General features: G+C 35.8%; 1 protein-coding gene across 3 annotated transcripts in view; it reads left to right on the forward strand.

Annotated features, from left to right (window-relative positions):
* Positions 1 to 22,625, forward strand: part of LOC145263075 (uncharacterized) — a 426,101-nt gene that overhangs the window by 216,200 nt on the left and 187,276 nt on the right. The window contains exon 2 of one of the 3 annotated variants that reach the window (XM_080119943.1): positions 14,276 to 14,385. The exons of the other annotated variants lie outside the window; for them this stretch is intronic. Within the exon in view, the coding sequence (XP_079976069.1) occupies positions 14,276 to 14,362 (87 nt within the window). The 3' untranslated portion in view covers positions 14,363 to 14,385. Of the gene's footprint in view, positions 1 to 14,275; positions 14,386 to 22,625 lie in introns of those variants that run through there. 3 annotated transcript variants of the gene reach the window in all.

Raw genomic sequence — 22,625 nt, forward strand, 5'->3', positions numbered from 1 at the left:
TTAGTACCAGATGAGTGACCATTTAGGAATTCTGAGCACTGTATGTGCTCTCCGCTATCTCTGCATTGTTTCCAACTGGAATACTCTCCACTTGACAGTGGTATCTAACAATGTTGACTCAGGAGAGGTGTGGTTGGAGATTGCACATCTATTGCCACAGAAATTTCATGTGCATGTATCCTTACGGTGTGTATCCATAGTCTGTCAAGATTGAAGGAGCGTTTACTATACATAAAACACACAAACAGCTCTTTATATAATGGATTTAATAAAACAAACAAATGAAAACAAACTCGACTTTCGGGTGATTTGATATTCTTCCAATAAATCTACCTACCGATTCCAATGTCTTTTAGCTGTCATGATAAAACTCCAACGACTCTATCGTTTGCTTATTTTTAATTATTCCTTAATTAAAAGATCTTTACATGCAACAAATGGCGGGGGAGGGGGATGATTAAAAATTAAAGATAAACAGTAAATCTTTATCAGGCTTTTTTTTTTTTTTTTTTTTTAAAATAAAAGATTTGTTTTTGTTTGTTTGCAAACAGCTAAAAGCTGAAATATTTTTTATATCTTTCTACAAATTAAAGTCAATAAACAACTCTGGGGCATAAAAGCAAAGTGAATGGGAAAAATACCTAGAGACAAAAAGACGATGATGAACATTTAAATAAAAGCAGAGAGAATAGAAAAATACAAAACGGCAATAACGAACATTTAAGTAAAAGCTATTTCGGTAAAAGAAAGAGAATGGTTCACTATCAGAAGTAAGCATCCTTTTTTTTTTTTTTTTTTTTTTTTTTCTTGGATGAAGATGAAATTGATCAAATATTGGGAAAGACGCAGGAATTTACTCATAAAAAATGCATCCATCTTTAATGTATTAGCAATCTCGATTATTTTAAAAAAAAATTTTTTTTTTTTTTTTTTTTTTGCTCTTAATATTTGTGCCTTGGAGCAGGCAAAATGAAATTTATTTCCAAATTGAAATCTTGGATAATGGAAAATACGTGTTTATTTCTTCTTTTAGTCTTTGGGCATCTATTTATTTTAATTAATATTAAACTTTTAATGCAAAACTTACGACCTACATAATAAAGACCAAGGTGTATTTATTTACGTTCTGAATTTTTTAGATGAGGTTTGATAACTTGTATTATTTGGATTCTCCAGACTACTGTTCTCATCTTGAGTGTTATTTTCACAACATTTCAGTTAATGTAATCTCCGTCCTTCTTCAGGTGTATCTTACCGAACTCGGGGAGCGGGGTGCACAGAATTTCAACCAGAACTCTTTATACACTTGAAGAAGATCGGAGGTTGCATTGAGTGAAACGTTATGAAAATAACACTCAAGATGAGAACAATAGTCAATAGAATCAAGATAATAGGTGTATTTATTTGTATATCAATAAATATACGTCCATCCTGTGATACCAAAATTAGTTAATCACCTGCCGTGCGGGTGCGATACATCTACTACAGTGCTCAGCCAAAACCATTTCAAGGTGATCGTAAGCAAGAAAGCAAATAGCAAGTTAGACAACCTTCACCACCTGAAACGAAATCCTCGATTCCAAGAAATTTAACGATGGATGTTTTTTTCTTTTTAAGATCGTTAGAAATGACGTAATCATTTTATGCGATTACTACGAACGCTAGAGAAGCATAATTTTTTCTCACTCGGTTTTCACTGAGAAAGTAAACAAAATATTAATTTTTATACCTACAGTCAAAATTGTTTCATGTTTATGCAATCCTTATTGAAGGAAGTGATAATTACAGCTGGTCAAGAGTTTGAACCCAGTCATAGTTCACCATGACCTCTGCAGCCCGAAACGGATCACATCGTCCATTATTCACAGAGGCAACAAGGGAGATCCAAATTTGTGATCTATACTAGCAGGTCGCCCAACGTTTCCCAGTTGTAACATATGCTTAAATATATTTTGATTCATGCAGATTGTTTTTTTTGTTTTTTTTTTTGTTTTATAAAGTAGTCACCATTTATCAAGGCCTGAAGGCCATTCGAGGATAAGGGTTAATGAGTTTACAGTAGTCAATGGGACAATATCGTATTAATTGTTAGAAGTAGAAATTTGGTAAATTGGATTATTTAAGGGGAACGGCTCGTCAAGAACTTGTTTACATCAGACTTGAAGACGACCATATTGTAGTCAGCTGGAAAGCAGGAAAACGGAAGACAATTCCACAGGCGTGCAGTTCTAAGAAAGGAGCTTTGTTCATGGGATCTATGTTTAGGTTTAGGCACAGATAAAGTGTGGGGGAAATTATTGATAGTGGTTTCAGCTAGACAACTGTTTTTCATGAATGTTTGGCGATTTATTTATTATTATAAAGACAATTCTCTATTCATTATTATATTGAACCTAATTAGTGAGATCAAAACTAATATATATATTAGCATTTCAGCCCGGCGTTGCTTGGGTGTTTGGAGGTGTATGTTGAGCAAAAAAAAAAAAATGCGGTCAATTTTTTTAACTTTGACCCCTACTAGGACCCCTTTACATTTATTGTTTGGGGCTCAAATCAAGTTATTAAGTTAGATCCATGTGTAAGGAACCTATATCTAAAATTTCCAGTGTTTAGACCCAAAATTGTCTGAGGAGTTTGGTAGAGTTCTCAAAGGTCAAATCATTGAACTTTGACCCCTTAACAGCCAAATTTCTGGCCGAAAACAGATCACATAGATTTTCCCAAATCTCAGTACCCTGTATATCAAACATTGAGTCTGTAGACTTAAAATTGACAGTTGTTGCGTAGGGAAATGTATACACACACAAACATGTTCACTTATATATAAACTTGTCGCCCTTTTTTAAAAGATGGAATCGCCCGATCACAAGAAAGCTAAGTTCGGAGTTTTATAATTATATAAATATATGTATATGTCTTTGTTTTACAGAAGATCAGAAAAACATTGGTACCGTTGGTTTTAAATCCAAGCAAAAGGGACCAGTATCTGGTTGCATACACCAGACTCTCTTTGACCTCTGTTTTCTAACAAAGAATTATACACTTCATCACTGCCACCTCCCAACTGTATGTTAAGCTACCTCTGTGTGATTCTCGCCATTGTGATGAGGCAAATAACCATTCCCTTTATATGAACGAAATTACTCTTGCCATAATCAGTTTAGTTCCAACCGGGTTTCATGTAAGACTGTCTTGGAGGAATTGGTAAAATAATGTTTCTGCTGTTCATTTCTCTCTTTACGCAAAGATTTTTTTTCCTCTTTCTATTTAAATCTCTTCTCTCAATTCCCTTTCTCTTTATTATTCTTATAACTCTGTGCCCGTGTTTCTTTTGCAGCCGCTCTTTCACAATGATCCCGGTTGCCATTTATTCACCTTCTCTCCAGTTATTGCATTCATGTTTTTTTGCTTCTGGCTCTTTGACACATTATTACCAATTTTCTCGATCAGCCCTCACATTGCAGAGTTGGCCAATTATGTAATTCTTAAGTGCATCAACAAAAGTGAATAACTGTTTTTCGTTTTCTTTCTATTCAATCTAACGAGTTGTAATTCAAGGCAGCTTATGTCACACTGTCACACTTATACCCAAGGTTGCTGAATTGAAATGTACAAGGTCCAAGGTCCAACTCAAACCTGTACAATTCCAAATCTGATCCTGACTTTCGACTCTTAAAATATTCCAATAATGAGACATTTGTTGATTCTTTAGATATTTAAAAAAATCTGAATCTGACTCTCGGCATTCTTAGTCTCTTTCTTCTCTCAGGACTTATGGCTCGGTCTCCTTCCAAGACCCCTGAGTCTGTCTCCTTCCAAGACCCCTGAGTCTGTCTCCTTCCAAGACCCCTGAGTCTGTCTCCTTCCAAGACCCCTGAGTCTGTCTCCTTCCAAGACCCCTGAGTCTGTCTCCTTCCAAGACCCCTGAGTCTGTCTCCTTCCAAGACCCATTAGTCTGTCTCCTTCCAAGACCCATTAGTCTGTCTCCTTCCAAGACCCATTAGTCTGTCTCCTTCCAAGACCCCTGGCCCTGACTCTCCTCTTTCCAAGACCCTTGGCTGTCTCCTTCCAGGATCCCTGGCCCTGTCTCTTTCCAGGATCCCTGGCCCTGTCTCTTTCCAGGATCTCTGGCCCTGTCTCTTTCCAGGATCTCTGGCCCTGTCTCTTTCCAGGATCTCTGGCCCTGTCTCTTTCCAGGATCTCTGGCCCTGTCTCTTTCCAGGATCCCTGGCCCTGTCTCTTTCCAGGATCTCTGGCCCTGACTCCTTTCAGGATCCCTGGCCCTGTCTCTTTCCAAGACCTCTTGCTTTGATTACCTTTGCCTCTGCACCTTTTTCTATATCTATTGTGAATAAGTGATCGAGTCTCACATGTTAATAACATCCGATATTGCGTATTATCATTAAGAAGAATGTCTGCGAGGATAGTCAAACACAAACACATCAAATATGCACAATGTAACTTTATTTACCGTCTCGATTATTTCTCCGGGCGTGTTATTTTTCACAGAAAACACCTTTTGAAAACTTTAATTTCCCCCCTAGGTTGTTCACCTTATTAACAGTTACGTTGTATTATTTGGGTGATTTGATATATAGATGACAAGCAACTAGTGTTGACTCAAAACCCTAGAGGAGGTCGATTATTTCAAATATCTGGCCTCAATGTTTGTCACTGCTAGCTGCACCATGATCTACGAGCCTAACCTCCGAAAGGAATGCTACACCAACATTGTACTGGTGGAGGGTGTGTACTGTGAATACTTGAATTTCGTCTAGTTTCAACGTGTGCACATTCCAACATGCAAAGAGGGGGACCGATTTGGGTCTAAGAATTCCTATTTGCTGACTAGGCACTCGTTGGTCTGGGACAGCGAACACATCGGTTCCTGCAGACACTGTAGCAGTTGAGGTAGGAGTAGAATTCATTCTTATTTTTAGGGAGAGTTTCTAGAGAATATGAAATTTGCAAGCGGTCCCTCAAACCCGCATGTATATCCTTGTTGAAGGAGCTTGGCTTTAAGGAGCTGAACATTCGCCTTTCAAACTCTCGCATTTGTATGGAATAAGAGCTTGACTGGCAGAGGTGATCAGGTTGCACATGCTTACATAGGCTATTTTGGAGACCAGTGGCAGCGCTTACCCACTGCCCAACCCAAGCATATCAACCTTTTTAAAGCATGTACTTTTTTTTTTTTTTTTTTTACACAGTGAATCACCACTTATCAAGGCCCGGAAGCCACTCAGGGATAAGGGTTATTGCAAGTACATTACGTTAGTGAGGAGATTTGCTGAAATGTTTACTTAAGGGGGCAGTTCATTAGGAATTTGTTAACATTGGACTTGAAGACAACCAAGTTGTAGTCCGGAAGGAAGCAGACAGACGGAACAGAGTTCCACAGGCGTGCAGTTCTAAGAAAGAAGCTTTGTTCATGGAATCTGCGTTTTGATTTAGGCACAGATATAGAGTGGGGGAAATTTTTCACAGTGGATTCAGCTAGACGGGTGTTTTTCGTGAAAGATTGGCGAGGGGGGACCAGAGATTGGAGTTCAGACGAGCATCTGCCATGGAAATAACGATAAAACAAGGACAGGCTCGCAACGTCTCTTCTGTGGGAGAGAGGTTGCAGGGTAGAGAAAAGGGCATCCCCCACTAAGCCACAAAGTCTATTTTGTACTCTGTCAAGGCATGATAGGCTGTTTTTAGCAGCTCCTGCCCAGATATGGCAACAGTATTCCATCCTTGGACGTACTTGGCTTTTATATAGATAGAGAATTGCATCAGTAGTGAGATATCTTCTGGAGCAGTAGAAGGATCCCACCATCTTTCCAGCGACCTTGGCAACAGACTTGATGTACGTGTTCCATTTCAGATCAGGAGTAAAGGTCAAACCCAGAAGCTTGTCAAAACACGGGGCCTCACCCAGACGAGAGCCATCCATCACAATTGATGCCAGATGGGGATCAGAGCGTTGATGATGTAAGGATAGGAGTTTGGTTTTGGATGCATTAAAGGTAACCAGCTTGCCGCAGATGGTGATGATTGGTACAATTAAATAGATTTAAAAATGAGTGTATAAAAGCAAATCCAACACATGTGATAAGTAGAGCGAATGGTTATGAGTTGCTGTGATTTTGTACAAAATCCAAATTGAAAGAGCATTTAAAACGGCACGTACGATACGTAGAGCAAGCTACAAGACAACCAAAATCCCTCAAAATGACACATCCTATCATCTTTACTACAGCGGTCCCACAGATAGATCTGGTCGCCATGATGTGACATTGGCCCTAAACGATCAGTCAAACAACGCTCACCTTGCCTGGAAGCCAATCTCTTCACGTCTCACCTGTGTCCGTCTGCGAGGTACCTTTTTCAACATAACTATAGTGGCTGTGTACACCCCACTCATGATGCCGAGGTCACCAAGGATACCTTCTGTGATAACCTGCAGGCTGTTATGGATAGTATTCCAGCAAGAGACTTCGTAGCTTTTGCAGGTGATTTCAACATTTGCACTGGCCTTAGAGTCCCAAACATACGACATGTTGGCCCCTTTGCTGATGGTAACTATTGCTTAAACGACAATCGGCTCATCAACTTTGCTGCTGTAAACCAGATGAGTGTTGAGCGCCAATTTCTAGCATTCACCGCATCACTTAGTCACCTGGTACTCCAATCACTGGAGTCACTTATAACGAGATCGACCATGTTCTCGTCAAAACCCGCTTGGCCTCAAGTGTGCTGGACTGTTGTTCTTACTAACCTGTCCATCAACCGTTGTATGAAATGACATCTCATAACTCAAATGCTAGGAGACCAAAGCCGAGTTCCAGCTCCAGATGTCAAACTGTTTCGCCGTCTTGAAGCACATCATGCCACCTCACATCTTCGAAGTCGGCTTGAAAGTTAACAAGAAAGTGTACCTGGATGTGCTGAAGGGTGTGGTGATCCTCTAGTGCAATCCGGTGGTCGCTAGCAGACCTTGGGTGTGGCAGCAGGACCTGGCACCGACTGAAAAGTCCAAAGAGATCCAGACTTGGCTTCAGAAGGAGTGCTACAACTTTGTACCCTTCTCACTGCTCTCCCCTTCCCCCGCTGAACTACTTTGTTTGGTCATGCAACGAGAACAACATCAACACGACTTCCCACAACCCCAAAGCAAGCCTGATCACTGCCATTCATCAAGCTCCCACCTTGTGGAAAAAGTATGCTCCCAGTGCTGGACACTACTGAGGCGGTGATTGAGGCTGAAGGCAGCTACATTGAATAGATGTCAGCTCTAGTACATAATTAAGTTACTTGAATTGATTTATTTTTTTTTCAATAAAAGTTATAAAATAAAGCTGTAGTGTTGACTTCTTTAGGGTGACACTGTTATTATTCCACCCCGTGTATATAGGATAGATTTTTAAAAGTTCTATAAGTTTTTATTGACATCTCTGATTGATAGTGGAATATAAAGTGTTTTTGATAAATGCATAAATTTTTTACTGATACAGAAGAAAATTGATATCATTAATGAATTTCGTTGATATTGCAATAAATAATTTGAGGTGATCGGGGGGGGGGCAGGGGTCAGTAGGGACAGCAAGCGTCAGATATGAAACAAGAATACATTTATTTGGAAGGAAGCATCATTTCTATTGGTTTCCTTTCTATTTTTTTTTTTTTTTAATTTCCATATTCATGGAACATTCAAAATTGTTGCCGCGAACTGAAAGTTGGCGGATAGTTGCAGGAAATAATAATAAAACACAAAAAGAAAGTGTTTGCCACTTCAGCCATGGCGCTTGACAATAACGCAGGAATAACAATCTATTGCCAGGCTCCCGCGGCTGGTGCGAGCTGATAATCAAGAAAAATGGCAACAAGGTATCAGGGAGCCAGGAGGGAAAAACATGGATGCAATAATTCCTATGGGGAACGAATAAATGGCAATTGGAATTGTTGAGAAATGAGAGAGGTGTGGGATACAGATAGAGAAGAGGGGTGGAATAGAGCAGGAAAGAGAGAGATGAGGGGCAAAATGGAGAGAGGGAAAGGAGAAGAAATAGAAGGGAGAAAAAGATAGAGAGGGGAAGAGAAAGAGAGCAAAAGAGGGAGTGGGAGAAAAAGATAGAGCAAGAAGGGGGTGGGGAGAGTGAGGAGAAAGATGGAACAAGAGAAAGTGGAGGGAAGGCAAGAAAGAGGTGGAAAGAGAGAGAGAGGAGAGAGAGGGGAAGAGAGAAGTGGGAGAGAAAGAGATGGAACAAGAGAGTGGAGGGTGAGAAATATGGAGCAAGAGAGAGGAGTGAGAAAGAGATATAACAATAGAGGGATAAGAGATAGAGCGAGAAGGGGGGGGTGAAAGAGATGGAACGAGAGTGGGGGGGTGGTAGCGAAAAAAATGGAGCAGATGGGAGAGATAGAGAAAAAAGGGGGAATGAATAAATGGCAATTGGAATTGAGAAATGAGTATAGGGTAGAGATACAGAAGGGAAGGAGATGAAGCAGGGGAGAGATGAGGGGAAAATGGAAAGAAGAAGAAGAAATATAAAGGAGATAAAAATAGAGAGCAAGAATGGGAAGAAAGAGTTGGGGATGGAAATAGATGGAACAAGAGAGAGAGAGGGGGAGAAAGAGATGGAACAAGAGAGAGAGAGGGGGAGAAAGAGATGGAACAAGAGAGAGGGAGGGAGAGAAAGAGAGGGGAAGAAAGAGAACATCCAATCTTTCATATTGGGAGAGGAAAAAACCAAAACATTTATGTTTACCGATTCCTTCAAGATATGTTTACATGCAAAGCAGTTTGGAACTAAACGGATTATGGCAAAGGTCATTTCTTTTGACCCGATATAATAGGACGTTTATTCTCCCCCTTACCACCAACAATGGTCAGGCATAGGACAATGCAAGCTTAACTTACGGCCTCAATTATAGACGTTGGCCGAGTTCATTGAAATATTGATTTTATTCATGTGTCGTTGCAGTAAAAGTTATTGCTTCTTCACATAAAATCTAGTAATTCTAGGAAATATTTTTATCTCCAGTTTTCTATTAAGGTTGATCTTTTCTGCATGTTAATCAAGTTGGACTCTGTAAGGTTCAAAAGGAAGAATCTGGGGTTCAAAGTGTGAATTGGACCAAATGGAATACAACTTCATCAAATGATTAATTGATTAATCTTTTACTTTGACTCTTGTTTTGGTTATTTTGTTTTGACTCTTTTACTTATGGTATTGTTTGGTCAATATATATATATATATATATGATATGTCAAAAATGTACTGACACTTTAACTGTTATCATCATTGTCTGGATAATAATGGTCATCAATTTGATGATTCTTTAATTACGTTTGTTTTCTGTATTGAAAGATATTCAATTTCACTGTTTATAAATAATTTTTTATCATTCAAAGTGTGAGTATATTTTTGGAGACACTATATATATATATATATATATATATATATATATATATATATATAAACTAAGAGGCTGCACGATGTAGCCCGATCGTAAAATATGCGTAATATATTTAATTTATGCAGAATTTGCATTTATTATTATTATTAGAGTCAATCTTCTACTGATTGTTATATCGTATCCAATATAGTAAAGAAAAAGAAAAAAAAAAATGGAAAGAAACATGTGTATGCGAGTATTATGTTTTTCCTAAACAGTTCACTTCTTGTAAGTAAAGTATTTTAAAAAAAAAAAATACTCGAGCTGAGATTGAAACCAAAACTAAAAGACAGCGAGATAAGTACGATAACAGCTAGACCAGCTTGAAACGTTTCAAAATAATTATTCTTAACATAAGGAAACTTATGTGAACGATTTGCGCATGCCAGCCAAACAAAAAACAAAAAAAACGCTGCTTGGCGAATGGAAAAGATATCCAACAAAATCAGTGAAAAAAAACTGTCGTGTTCAATCAAACGTGCTTGAATAATGACTTGCTGCCAATATATATATGTATGCATTATAATGACTAGGAGGCAGAGAATAATTAATGCATGAGCGTTTATATATGCTCCATGAATTCAAACAAAAACATTTTAAATTTGTGTACGATCGTTTCATAGACGATACCAGCTTTGTTAATTAATATATACTAACCATTCATCAATATCAGTGGGGTTGACATCAAGTTAACTCTTAAATAGGAACATGATAACCAATTCAGTCATACATCGAATCAAAGGGCAACTCGAAAAACAAATGGAAAAATCACTTCAGATGATACACTGAGGCAAAAAATTAAAAAAAAAAAAAATCAATAAATGTCAACGAAAATTATTCATTCAGGGCACTTTTATGCTTTAATACAAATTGCTAACATTTTATCATTTAAAAAAATTTTTTTAAAAAGGGTTTCTTAATCTTAACTTATAACTATGTGGACCGTCTAGGCGTGCTTGCTTGCTTCTTGTATTATAATAAAGTTGTATTCTTGTTTGTCTGTTTGTTCATAATTTAATTCATATGTACAAAAGCTACACTATTTCACAAATTAAATTTTATGATGAAAACGGACTTATAGACACCTTTATTCCATTATAATATATATATATATATATATATATATATATATATATATATATATATATATATATATATATATATATATATACTATTTATTAAAAAGAAATTTACATTCAATGAATATCCTCATTTGAATATTACATTTAATAATTAGCTTCATTTTATTAATTTTTTTGTTGTAATAGAATCATATTAATTATTCTATTTAGAAATGTTATTTAAATTTGTTCAGTTTTACTTTATTTTTAATATTTTTTTTACTTGATAACTGATGAGTTGGGTTTAAAACTGGAAGTAAGCTTATTTATATCTTTTTTACTTTTGAAATCACTACTATTATGATATAATCAATAGAGAATTGACTCTAAAATAATAAATACGGAATCTGCATAAAGTGAAATATCATAGTTAAGTGTATTTTTTTGGACTGGGCGATGCCGGGTACCCTGCTAGTATGCATATGTATTTCATCTATAAATATAAAAGCGAAAATGTATGTATGTTCGCTTTTTGTGCATGTGTGCCTAAATCCAAACGTAGATTCCATGAGCAGAGCTTCTTTCTCAGAAGTGCACGACTGTTGAACTCTCTTCCGTTTGTCTGTTTCCCACCTGACTACAACTTGGATGTCTTCAAGTCCAACATAAACAAATTCCTGACAAACCGCCCCCTTAAGTAAGACACTCTATCAAATCTCCAATACTAATGATTACTACAATACTATCTCATTGATTACTGGACACGCAATAACCCTTATCCTTGAGTGGCCTCTGGGCCTTGATATGTGGTGACCCCCCCCCTCCACGTTGTAAAAATAAAATATGATGAATCCAATAATCTTATTTGTTGCTATAGTTATAATAGTAGTGATCAGTATCCATGATAGACGAGTATACTATACAAGACAGATTTGTTCAAACCTTGTGATTGAAATTGTTTATGTGGCATGCAATGTATTCGGCCATTTTGTAGTGCTGATTTCATAACAGTTGTGTTGTTGTTATGTTCAACAGAATGATTTATGGAAATATAAAATTATATGATCTTTTTTTTTTTTTTTTTTTCTTTTTTTGAGAGGGTACAAAATTTGAATATTGCAATCATGAAGAGAAGACTTATTTATAATTAAAAGGAAAACACATAAAACACGTCTTTTAAAGAAATAACAAAAAGGAGAAAAGAGACAGAAAAAACGGGGGGGGGGCGTGTCATCTGACCAGTCTCGTCCCCATTTTTCCAAAGCTAAATTGAGGGATTTGCGATTAAAAAAGGAAAAGACAATGAAAGTGTACATTATAAATAAAAATAAAGCTGTGTTGCATTATAAAAACAAGGAAACGATTAAAATAAAGTAGCGTTATATTTTCGAAAATCCTAAGGTTAATCACGCTCAAACCTAAGAGACATTCCCTCTCTTTGTAGAGAGAAGGCCTCCTCAACCGAACCTATTCACAGTCTCCAAAAAAATTAACATGGAATGTGGCGTGAGCATGTCTCAGAATTGAAAAACGAGTCCATGCTGAAGTTTGCTGCACATGATAGGGTTTTAAGGAGATGGTCAGTTATTTAAGTCACGTATGTGTTGGTAAGAACATCCTTTGCTTGGTATGTCCCACTTCTATTCTAATTTTGCTGGGTAATTATATATTTATTGATGGTGACAGTAATGGATGGTAGGTTGTTAGAATTTGATCGGTTGATTCTTCTCTTGGACCTAAATCGTAAACCAATCCTGATATCCTTTTTTGTTCTTATTATATAACCATATGTGACCACCTGGGACGGCATTATCACTGTAGCTATACTTCACGAGTGTTTTATTTGGCCATTGTGGTTTCACTGAATTAACCTGACTTTAATGGAACTTGATTACACCTGTGTAACCTTTTGCCAAAAATGACCTTTCAAATATCAAACATTTAACTTACCTTTTTTTTTTTTTTTTTTTTTTTTTTTTTTTTGACAATTGATCAAGTTTGATGTTTCTTCCCATGCCAGCACCCTGTGTCAGGTTTATAATTTTTATTCAAATGACTTTCCGTTACATTTGATAATTATTTTATGTTCTTTGCGTTTGTCATCAAAATAATTTTCTCAGTTCACACGACCTTGATATCTAACAGTTATATTGAAAATATCTTTATTTTGTTGTTAATACAAGTATAGTGCTGTATCTAAGCGAAGATTTTGGCATAATTCCAATCGTCGTGTGAATATTATTGTCGTCTATGCAAGTAAGACGATTTAATTTAATTTCTATGATCGTCTCTATTGAACAAAGTCGTAAGGGGAAAAGTTTCATTTTAAAAACGATCAATAGTTTCATCCTAAAACTCTCAATTTTGAAAAGACAAGTACTTTTAAGTAATTAACTCACAAAGAAAGTGAATTTGGACTAAATTGAACGACAGTAAAATAGACACAAAAAAATGGCTGCTGATAAAGTACGATTTTCATAGTGTAATCTGTTCGTGACAGTTCTGTTACGCTGATAGAAAAATGAGATTCTTTATTAGCTTTGGGGATAACACTCTTGGAAAATGGACAGTATTTTTTTTTTATGTATAATATAGTCAAATTGATTAAATATCTGAGATATATTAGCTAAGAACAGGGATAGGGTGACAATAGTTGATAATTTATGACCGCCATAGTTCTTAAAACCGATTCTGAAGAGAGAATGTGAAGTCTGCAATTTTTGCAGAAATCAGAAGTCAAAATGGTAATTATTTAGAATTAAACCCGTTTTAAAAAAACTAAATTGTATAAAAATCGTTATAATGTGCGTGCCCATCACGGAATAAAGATGTTATATTCTAAAATTTACGTAAATGATAAAGTAGTTTTTTTTTTGTTCCGGGATAAAGGAGGGAATGGACCTAGTTATTCACTCTTATTCGTCCGTTCATTTGTTTGCACTTTTCTCAGTAATCATGCCTTGGATTTAAAAAAAAAAATTGTTCAAACATTAGTCATGGTGAAAGTAAATTTTTGCCGGAATAGACTTTTCTAGATAACTTTGGTTGTCCCCCCCCCCCAAAGGGGCATTATGAATGCTCCCAAATCGTTCATCCATTCATTTGTTTGCACTTTTCTCAATAACCACGCTTTGGATTTAAAAAATTTTTTGCACAAACAATAGTCATTTGTCCAGGGACTCTCTCCTGGATGATACTTACGTTACTATTTATCAAGGCCTGGAGGTCACTCTCGGATAAGGGTTAAGTATTAGATAGATGGTGAGACAACATGATCAGTTATGGTGGAACTTACATGCGTTATTTTAGAGGACGGTTTAATAGGAATTTATTCACATTACATTAGATTTGGAAATGACCATGTTATAATCAGCTAGGAAGCAGACACATGGTATTGTGTTCCGCAAGCTGACAGTTCTAGAAAAGAAATTTTGTTCATGGAATTTACATTTAGTTTCAGTAAGGGAAGTTGATGTTGTCAGTTGTTGTAGTTGGACGAGTATTTGTTGTGAATGTTTTATAGGGAGAGACCATAGATTGGAGCTAGGTCGAGCACCTGCCATAAAAGAAGCAATAGAATAGAGACAAACTCACAATGTCTCTTCTGTGAAGAAGGGAGGCGGAAAGTCACACTAAGTTTTGAAGGCGGTTTTTTTTACTCTGTAAAGGTAGAAAAGGGAGGTAAATAATGAAGTGCTAAAACTATTGTCTGCCAGAAAAAAAAAAGTATAGTAAATGACCTTTTTTTTTTCTTTTTCTCTTTTCAGGTAAGGATATTTTCTTTTATCTACCTAAACTATAAAGTTGCCTTTCATTCATGGGTAAGTAAAAGTACAATTTCGAAATCATTTTAAGAGAATTCCTCTTTAAAAAAAAAAGAAATCCTGGAAGGAAATATAAAAAAAAAATCAAGATTTTTGTTATATTTATTAAAATTTTATATATTAAGATCAATTCATATTATTATTCATCGGACTACTGTTCTCATCTAGAGTGTGATTTTCACGACGTTTCAGTCGATGTTACCTCCGACCTTCTTCAGTTGTATCTTGTCAAACTCTGGAATGTTTCTGTCAAACTTGGGAATTTGGATGGAATTTCGAGCGTAAACCAATCCTGATATCCTTTTTTGTTCTTATTATACCATATATGACCACCTGGGACGGCATTATCACTGTAGCTATACTTCACGGGTATTTTATTTGCCCATTCTGGTTTCACTGAATTAACCTGACTTTAGTTGAACCTGATTACACCTGTGTAACCTTTTGTCAAAAATGACCTTTCAACTATCAAACATTTAACTTGCCTTTTTTTGACAATTGATCAAGTTTGATGTTTCTTCCCATGCCAGCACCCTGTGTCAGGTTTATAATTTTGATTCAAATGAGCTTCCGTTACATTTGATACTTATTTTATGTTCTTTGCGTTTGTCATCAAAATAACTTTCTCAGTTCACACGGCCTTGATATCTAACAGTTATATTGAAAATATCTTTATTTTGTTGTTAATACAAGTATAGTGCTGTATTTAAGTGAATATTTTGGCATCATTCCAAGCGTCGTGTGAATATTATTGCCGTCTATGCAAGTAAGACAATTTAATTTCTATGATCGTCACTATTGAAAATTTATTTATTTAATTCACGGGGATAGCATGCCCTTGTTCCGTCAGCCATGACTGGATAGAGGTCCTAAATAATTTGCAAATGTATTTTTTTTTTTTTTTTTTTTTTTTGAAAATATACATTTGCATTTTAAAAAAATTCAGAAACGTCATATTAAGATCAAGTCTATAAAAATTTCTGATTTCTTCTCGGCGAATCCTGGCTGTAATCTCTACTATTATATAAAATAAACTCTGTGTGTGAGTTCTCTATGAACTCGGAAACGGCTGGGACGATTTTTATGAAATTTTACACAAAGGTACTCTATGTGCCTGGCAGTGTTCTTAGATAAATTTTTGTATTGGAATGTCTTTAAGTATCAATAAATGAAATAATCAGATGAAAAAAAAAGAAACAGGCGATTTTGATTAAAGTTAACACCTTATACAGCCTAACATCACAAATGCATTTAAGAAGTTTAATTACTGTACAAGTCAAAAGGCCCGACATATAAAATCAACAATATTCTTTGATATACAGAGGTGTGTTTGAACTGAATGTTTCTGTTTAAAGCACAACTGCACATGATACTTGACTTTTTCATTTGAAACTTTAATTCAATCCATTATATATAAAAATAATTTTATAAAATCCACGGTATATTCTCTACAGTGCAATATAGACTACAATGTATTGTGGAGTAAGTCACTGCGGAGAGGCATGTGAAGCTTCCTCCAGTGTACCGCGATGGGTCCCCAACTAGAGTAGGCAATCAATTAATTTGGTTAAAAAACAGGTGATTTCACTGATTGATAAACGTAGAAGTGTAAAATCATTTGTTGGTCATCTTTCAATCCCGGATAACGTCGGGTCTCCCTGCTAGTATGTTATACAAGGAGACGCGTTATAGACATGAACAAATAAATGCATTCAAATGGAAATGATAAAAAAAAAAAATTCAAGTTATCCATATAATATATATGAACTATATTTTGTGTGTCAGAAGATCTCAATAAACGAAACGCACTGAAGAAACAACGACGACACAAGATTGTATAATTTATATATTTTATCAACAGAGATATTAACAAACAGAGCACAAGAAATGGTTGAAATAAGATAATTGAGTGGAAGGGTTTGGAGTGTGTAAAGATTTTTGGACTGAAGCAGATTTAAAATATGTCCAGGACTAAAAAGGAATGGTTGCTTTGAAATGAACAAGTCTCTGTGAATCAAAATGATACTCTGCCACTGCTTTATCATTATTTTCATGGAAAGTGCTCGCCTGAGCTCCAATCTATGGTCCTCCTTTGCTAAACTTTCACGAAAAACACTCGTCTAGCTAAAACCACTATCAACAATTTCCCCCATTCTTTATCTGTGCCTAAACCTAAATGTAGATTCCATGAACAAAGTTTCTTTCCTAGAATTACCCAACTGTGGAACTCTCTTCTGTTTCCCTGCTTTCCAGCTGACTGCAATATGGTCGTCTTCAAGTTCTTGATGAGCCGTCCTCTTAAGTTATCCAATTTACCAAATTTCCACTACATACGATTACTAAGATAATGTCCCATTGACTACCATACACGGATTAACCTTTATCCTTGAGTGGCCTCCAGGCCTTGATAAATGGTGACTCCTTTGTAAAGAACCTCCCCCCCCCAAATTATATCCCTGAGAAAGTAATAGTATTTATTTATTTTTTTTTTTAATAGATGATTACTTGTGTTTTTACATAGTTTCTTGTTATTGGTGGTGTGAGGGGTTTGCCACTCGAACTTAGGGTTAATTGTAAACTTGAAGAAATGTTTTCTTTTAAGGGGGCTTAAATTCAAACCTACATTTAGTGGTAAGGTAATTCAATTTTTTTTTTCTTTTTCTTAAAATTTTTTTTTACTAACTTTTCCCCTCATATCACCAGAAAATACACACGGAGAATTGCCGGAATGTTTAAGATGAGGATTGGTTATTCATATTATTTGGATTCTTCAAACTACTGCTCTCATCTTGACTTTTATTTTTACAATGTTTCGGTGGATGTAACCTCCAACCTTCTTCGGGTGTATCTTGTCGAACTCTGAAATTTCGACCGGAACCCTATATTTACTTCATGGGCTAGCATGCTCTTGTTCTGTCAGCCATGACTGGATAGAAGTACTAAGTAATTCACAATTCACTATTATATTTTTTGGTCGCCCCACACTTAGAACTGAACCTTCAACCTAATATCACTTTTACAATTGATTTTTTTTTTTTTTTTTCCAAGTACTCTAAATCACTGCGACACGGGTGAGTATACCGAAGAATCCAAATAATAAGCATAAATTCTATTCCAAACTTAAAATGTTAGACATAAAGGCAAATGTGGGTTTAATGAAAGTATTTCTGTGGTATGGACTGGATTCCGTATTGGTACATCCCAGTATTCCATCTCTATCCTTAAGCCACTAAAATATTATCATACACCAAAGAAAATGCTGCTTAATATTTGATTGAAGCTTACTCATGAAATGCAAAGACTATCTAAAAAAGAAAATAAAGAGGGGGAAAAATAAACCTCTTCAGTCTTTGGAATTGGTGGTTTTCTCAGGAATCTGTTGTGCATTTTACGTAGAATTGATCTTTTCCCTAAGACTTTCTGGCATCATTTTAAAGGTCCTTGTAAAAAGCTGATTTAAAATTTTCTTGATCGTCCATAAAATTCCTCAATATCTCCAGCTAGAGATTCTTATTGACGTCCTCTTTTCTTTTTTTCTTTTTTTCTTTCTTTTTTTCTTTCTTTTTTTCTTTCTTTTTTCTTTCTTTTTCTTTCTTTTTTTCTTTCTTTTTCTTTCTTTTTTTCTTTCTTTTTCTTTCTTTTTTTTCTTTTTTTTCTTTCTTTTTTTTCTTTCTTTTTTTTCTTTTTCTTTCTTTTTTTCTTTTTTTTCTTTTTTTTCTTTCTTTTTTTCTTTCTTTTTTTCTTTTCTTTTTTTGTCATCAATAACCAACAAGTTAACATACAGCTGTTTTACAGGTTTTTTTTTTTTCGTACATAATCTATAGTCAGATTACTGACTGAGTGTTGCCAATTGTAACTTTTTTTTTTTTTTTTTTTTTTCAAAACTTACTAGATCAGAACGTAAAAATCTCCAGACAACTGCTAGATTTTAACTTTTCGTATCTCATACACACTTGAAAGCACAATTGCACCATGATACTTGACATTCTTTCAAGACATTCGTCATGTTTCTAAGGTCTCTCTATACAGGAGTTTGTCAGGTCAACCTGGCATGAGGCTACTTTTCTCTCCAAGTAAACCCTGACTAAATATTCAAAATCACATAGTATTCAGTCCAAATAAGATCTCCTCAGTATGGATAACCTACGAAGAACGCTGCACCATCTCCAAGTGATGTTAGCTAAAGTAACAACATGAAGCCGGATACTCCACTAGACTAGGTAAATACTTTTCCTAGAATCCAGTAAGACTATGAACAATATATTTATTATATATATATATATATATATATATATATATATATATATATATACACACACACACATACACACACATATGGAGGGGGGGGGGAGAATCAAAGAAATATATAAGGATTCTTTAAATGAAAACTTTTCAATATAATAAAAAGCTTGACATTCAGGTGGAGCTTTTTAATTGTAAAGCTTAGTATAATTAACTCTCATTGGATCATAATTAATTAATAAACTCCTATATCATATAATACCAACTTCTAAAACTCTACCACTACCGTCCAATCCTGTTAAAATCCCACTCTAGCATATTTAAAGTGCCATAATTATCTAATGATTCTATGAATAACCCTCTATCCCCCCTCCAATGTATACCTCTGTACAAGGGATTAATAGGTCTTAAAATTTTATGCGAAATTGAGCACAGATTTAACCAATTTGGAATAAAGCATCCACTTTAAGTCGATTTTAATGGGCAAGAAGTCTAGTATATATTAGGTTGGTGCAAAAATAATGTTTTTTGATGTTCAACTTCATGTCAAAAAAACATTATTTTTGCACCAGCTTAATATAAGTTCTTTGGGCGCATAAAGAAGATAGAAATAAGATTTCTCCTGTTTTAGCAATATTTATTCCTTAAAAATGATCATAGATTTTTTATAACTTCTTTTGTGCAAGTTTTGGTATTTGGATTTTCTTCAATTTTTGTCTTCAAAACATCAATGGCCAGTGACTCCCTGTCTGAGAGTACATCTTTTAAACTGCTTGGCCTAACGTTCACAGGAAACATGAGTTGGAACAATTATATTGAAAACATTGCCAGGGTCGCTGCGAAAAAGGTAGGCTCTCTCTACCGTGCTAGAAAACTACTGACACCTGAAAGTATCCTGTACCTCTATAAGGCTACCATTCGCCCATGTATGGAGTATTGCTGTCACATTTGGGCTGGTGCATCTGCTGTTAGTCTCTCGCTCCTAGACAAGGTTCAAAAGAGTCACCAATCTGATAGGCCCTGAACTGGCATCTAAGCTTCAGCCTCTGTCCCATCGACAAAACGTTGCATCCCACTACCTGTTCTACAAGTATTTTAATGGTGAATGCTCTGACGAACTGCAGACACTTGTGCCCCCACGACGTAGACACCGTCCCCTTAAGTAAACACTTCATCAAATCTCCACACTAACGTAATGTACTTGCAATAACCCTTATCCCTGAGTGGCTTCCGGGCCTTGATAAGTGGTGATCACTGTGTAAAAAAAAAAAAAAAAAAAACCAACAGGCAGCTAAATCCCACCCCCACACAGTAGAGATCCCTAGATGTAAAAGATCTTTCTACTCCAGTAGTTTCTTCCCCAGAACTGCTAGACTCTGGAATTCCATTCCAGGTCCCTGCTTCCCTCACTGTACTGACATGCAGAAGTTCAAGTGTAACGTGAACCGACATCTTGCTGCCCAAATCCCAACATAGTGCCCCAGTAGTTGCTGCCCCTGATAGTAGCCGCCTACACCAAAGTGCCAATGTGCCTTGTTTGGGGTGAAAATGTAAAAAAAAAAAAAAAAAAAAAAAAAAAAAAAAAAAATCAATATCTATTTTTTAAGCCCTTTCATTACAAGCGCCGTCTTCAAGACTGATGTTTCTGGTTTTGAATTTTGCAAACCACTTCTGAACAGTTGATTCTCCTCTAGCATTGTCATCATACACTTCACAAACCTCTTGGAAAATTTAAAGAAAGCATCACTATCAGAACATGAAATGTGTTGAAATCCATTTTATTGTAATGAGGAATATCTGAAAATAAATTCGAAGATTTTTTGTCAATAATGGGGGGGGGGAAGTAAACTATGCGTAATACATGCTAAGTTTCCTCTGTGATTTAAGTAAACAGTTTATAGGCTTACGTCCTTTCAGAAACCTGTACCTGTACTGAAAAATAAATTCGAAAAATTTTGTCAATAGGGGGGGGGACCTATGCGTAATACATGCTAAGTTTCATCTGTGATTTAAGTAAACAGTTTATAGGCTTACGTCCTTTCAGAAACCTGCACCTGTACTGAAAAATAAATTCGAAAAATTTTGTCAATGGGGGGGGGGACCTATGCGTAATACATGCTAAGTTTCATCTGTGATTTAAGTAAACAGTTCAACGGCTTTAGTCTTTTCAGAAACCTGTACTTTTAAAATGCTACGGACGTTATTTAAATAATTTCATGAGAGGTTCTGCCTATATTATGTTCCCCCTAAAACCTTTAAAAAAAAACTTCAGAGAAATTGTCAGTTGGGGAATGTGTATAAATTAATATCTAACACACATTAAAATTTCTCAAAAATGTTGGAGATTATTTTCGATAAAGTTTTTAATTTTTGTTTGCATAATATTTAATCATTGATTTTTTTGATAATTAATGTTAAAATTTCACAAAAATGCATTTTCACAAAAATTCTCACACTCTCTTTTCATTAAACTAAATATAGCCCATGTTACCCACCTTTACACCTAGCATTCCAAAATTCATAATGATTGGTTAATTTATTTCCGAGGGACTCTTGTACATAAAGTATAAACATAAGTATATATATAGACTAACAGACCACCCGGCGTTGTCTGGTCTTAAAATATGCATAAATATTATATTTTAATTAATGCAGAATTCTTATTTATTATAAACGAAAATTCCGTAGGTAATAAACGAAAATGGAAAGAAATTGAGACATGTGCATGCGAGTATTGTTTTTTCTAAACAGTTCATTTCTTGTAAGTAAAAAAAATACTTGAGCTGGGATCGAAATCCAAACCTAAAGACAGTGAGTCGAGTACGATAACCATTTAAGCCAGCTTGACACGTTCTTTAAAAAGTGTTTTCAAACCTACTTATTCTTAGCATAAGTAATCTGTCACATAAACGATTCACACATGCGCATTCATGAAACAAACAGATAAAAATCCAATGACTTGCATGCACCAATTTTCATTTTTGACCCCTTAGCAGCTTTTTTATTTTTCCGGATCTAAACAGATTATAAAGTTTTCCACATGTCTGAATATCGTTTATACCAAAATATCGAGTCCATAGATAAAAAAAATCTGTTGAGTATATAGGTTGAGAAGTGTCCTCACACGCACACATTCTCACTGTGATAGATATTAGAATTTATTTCTGCCATTGCAATCATATTTATATGGATTTTAATACGAGCAATGTAATGTAGACTGATTCCGTTGATAAATGACGAATCGTGTGCTAAGTCATCATTTTTAGTCAGGACGTGGGCGTAACATCACAGAATGGAATGCATATATAGGTATAAAGATCTGAAGGAAAGGGGGGAGAAGTGAAAAGAAAAAGAAACAGATGCATGTCAACTGGGAAGTTATGCTCGATAAGTACGCGAGTTTCTTCCTCTTACTGCTTCGAAAGTGAGTTAGCCGGCCTGACAGTTGTGTCTGGTGCCGTGTATTGAGAGGCGTCTGTGTCTGGTGCCGTGTATTGAGAGGCGCCTGTGTCTGGTGCCGTGTATTGAGAGGCGCCTGTGTCTGGTGCCGTGTATTGAGAGGCGCCTGTGTCTGGTGCCGTGTATTGAGAGGCGCCTGTGTCTGGTGCCGTGTATTGAGAGGCGCCTGTGTCTGGTGCCGTGTATTGAGAGGCGCCTGTGTCTGGTGCCGTGTATTGAGAGGCGCCTGTGTCTGGTGCCGTGTATTAAGAGGCGTCTGTGTCTGGTGCCGTGTATTGAGAGGCGGCTAACATGGTGGTCAGTTAGAGAGAACAACTTTATAAATTATGTAAATATCAAGTTTTTCGTCAAACATTAGTTAATGTTTACTAATGTTTGTGCATCTATTAATGTACCTGTTATTGCAATAAACCTTTCGTTCTTCTTCATACCAACGTGTTGGTTGTGTTTTCCAATCAAGAACAACCTTATCTATTGTAACCGTTTTATCAAGGAAACAGCAAACCCATACGTTGTTTATTCAGTTCAGCTTCATTATTCAGGCAGAGATATAGAGATATATGATCAGCGTTTAACCCTTTATGGCCTGAAC

This window comes from Euprymna scolopes, chromosome 38, assembly GCF_053919585.1.
Source record: "Euprymna scolopes isolate OS-2025 chromosome 38, ASM5391958v1, whole genome shotgun sequence".
NCBI classification, from domain to species: Eukaryota; Metazoa; Mollusca; class Cephalopoda; order Sepiida; family Sepiolidae; genus Euprymna; species Euprymna scolopes.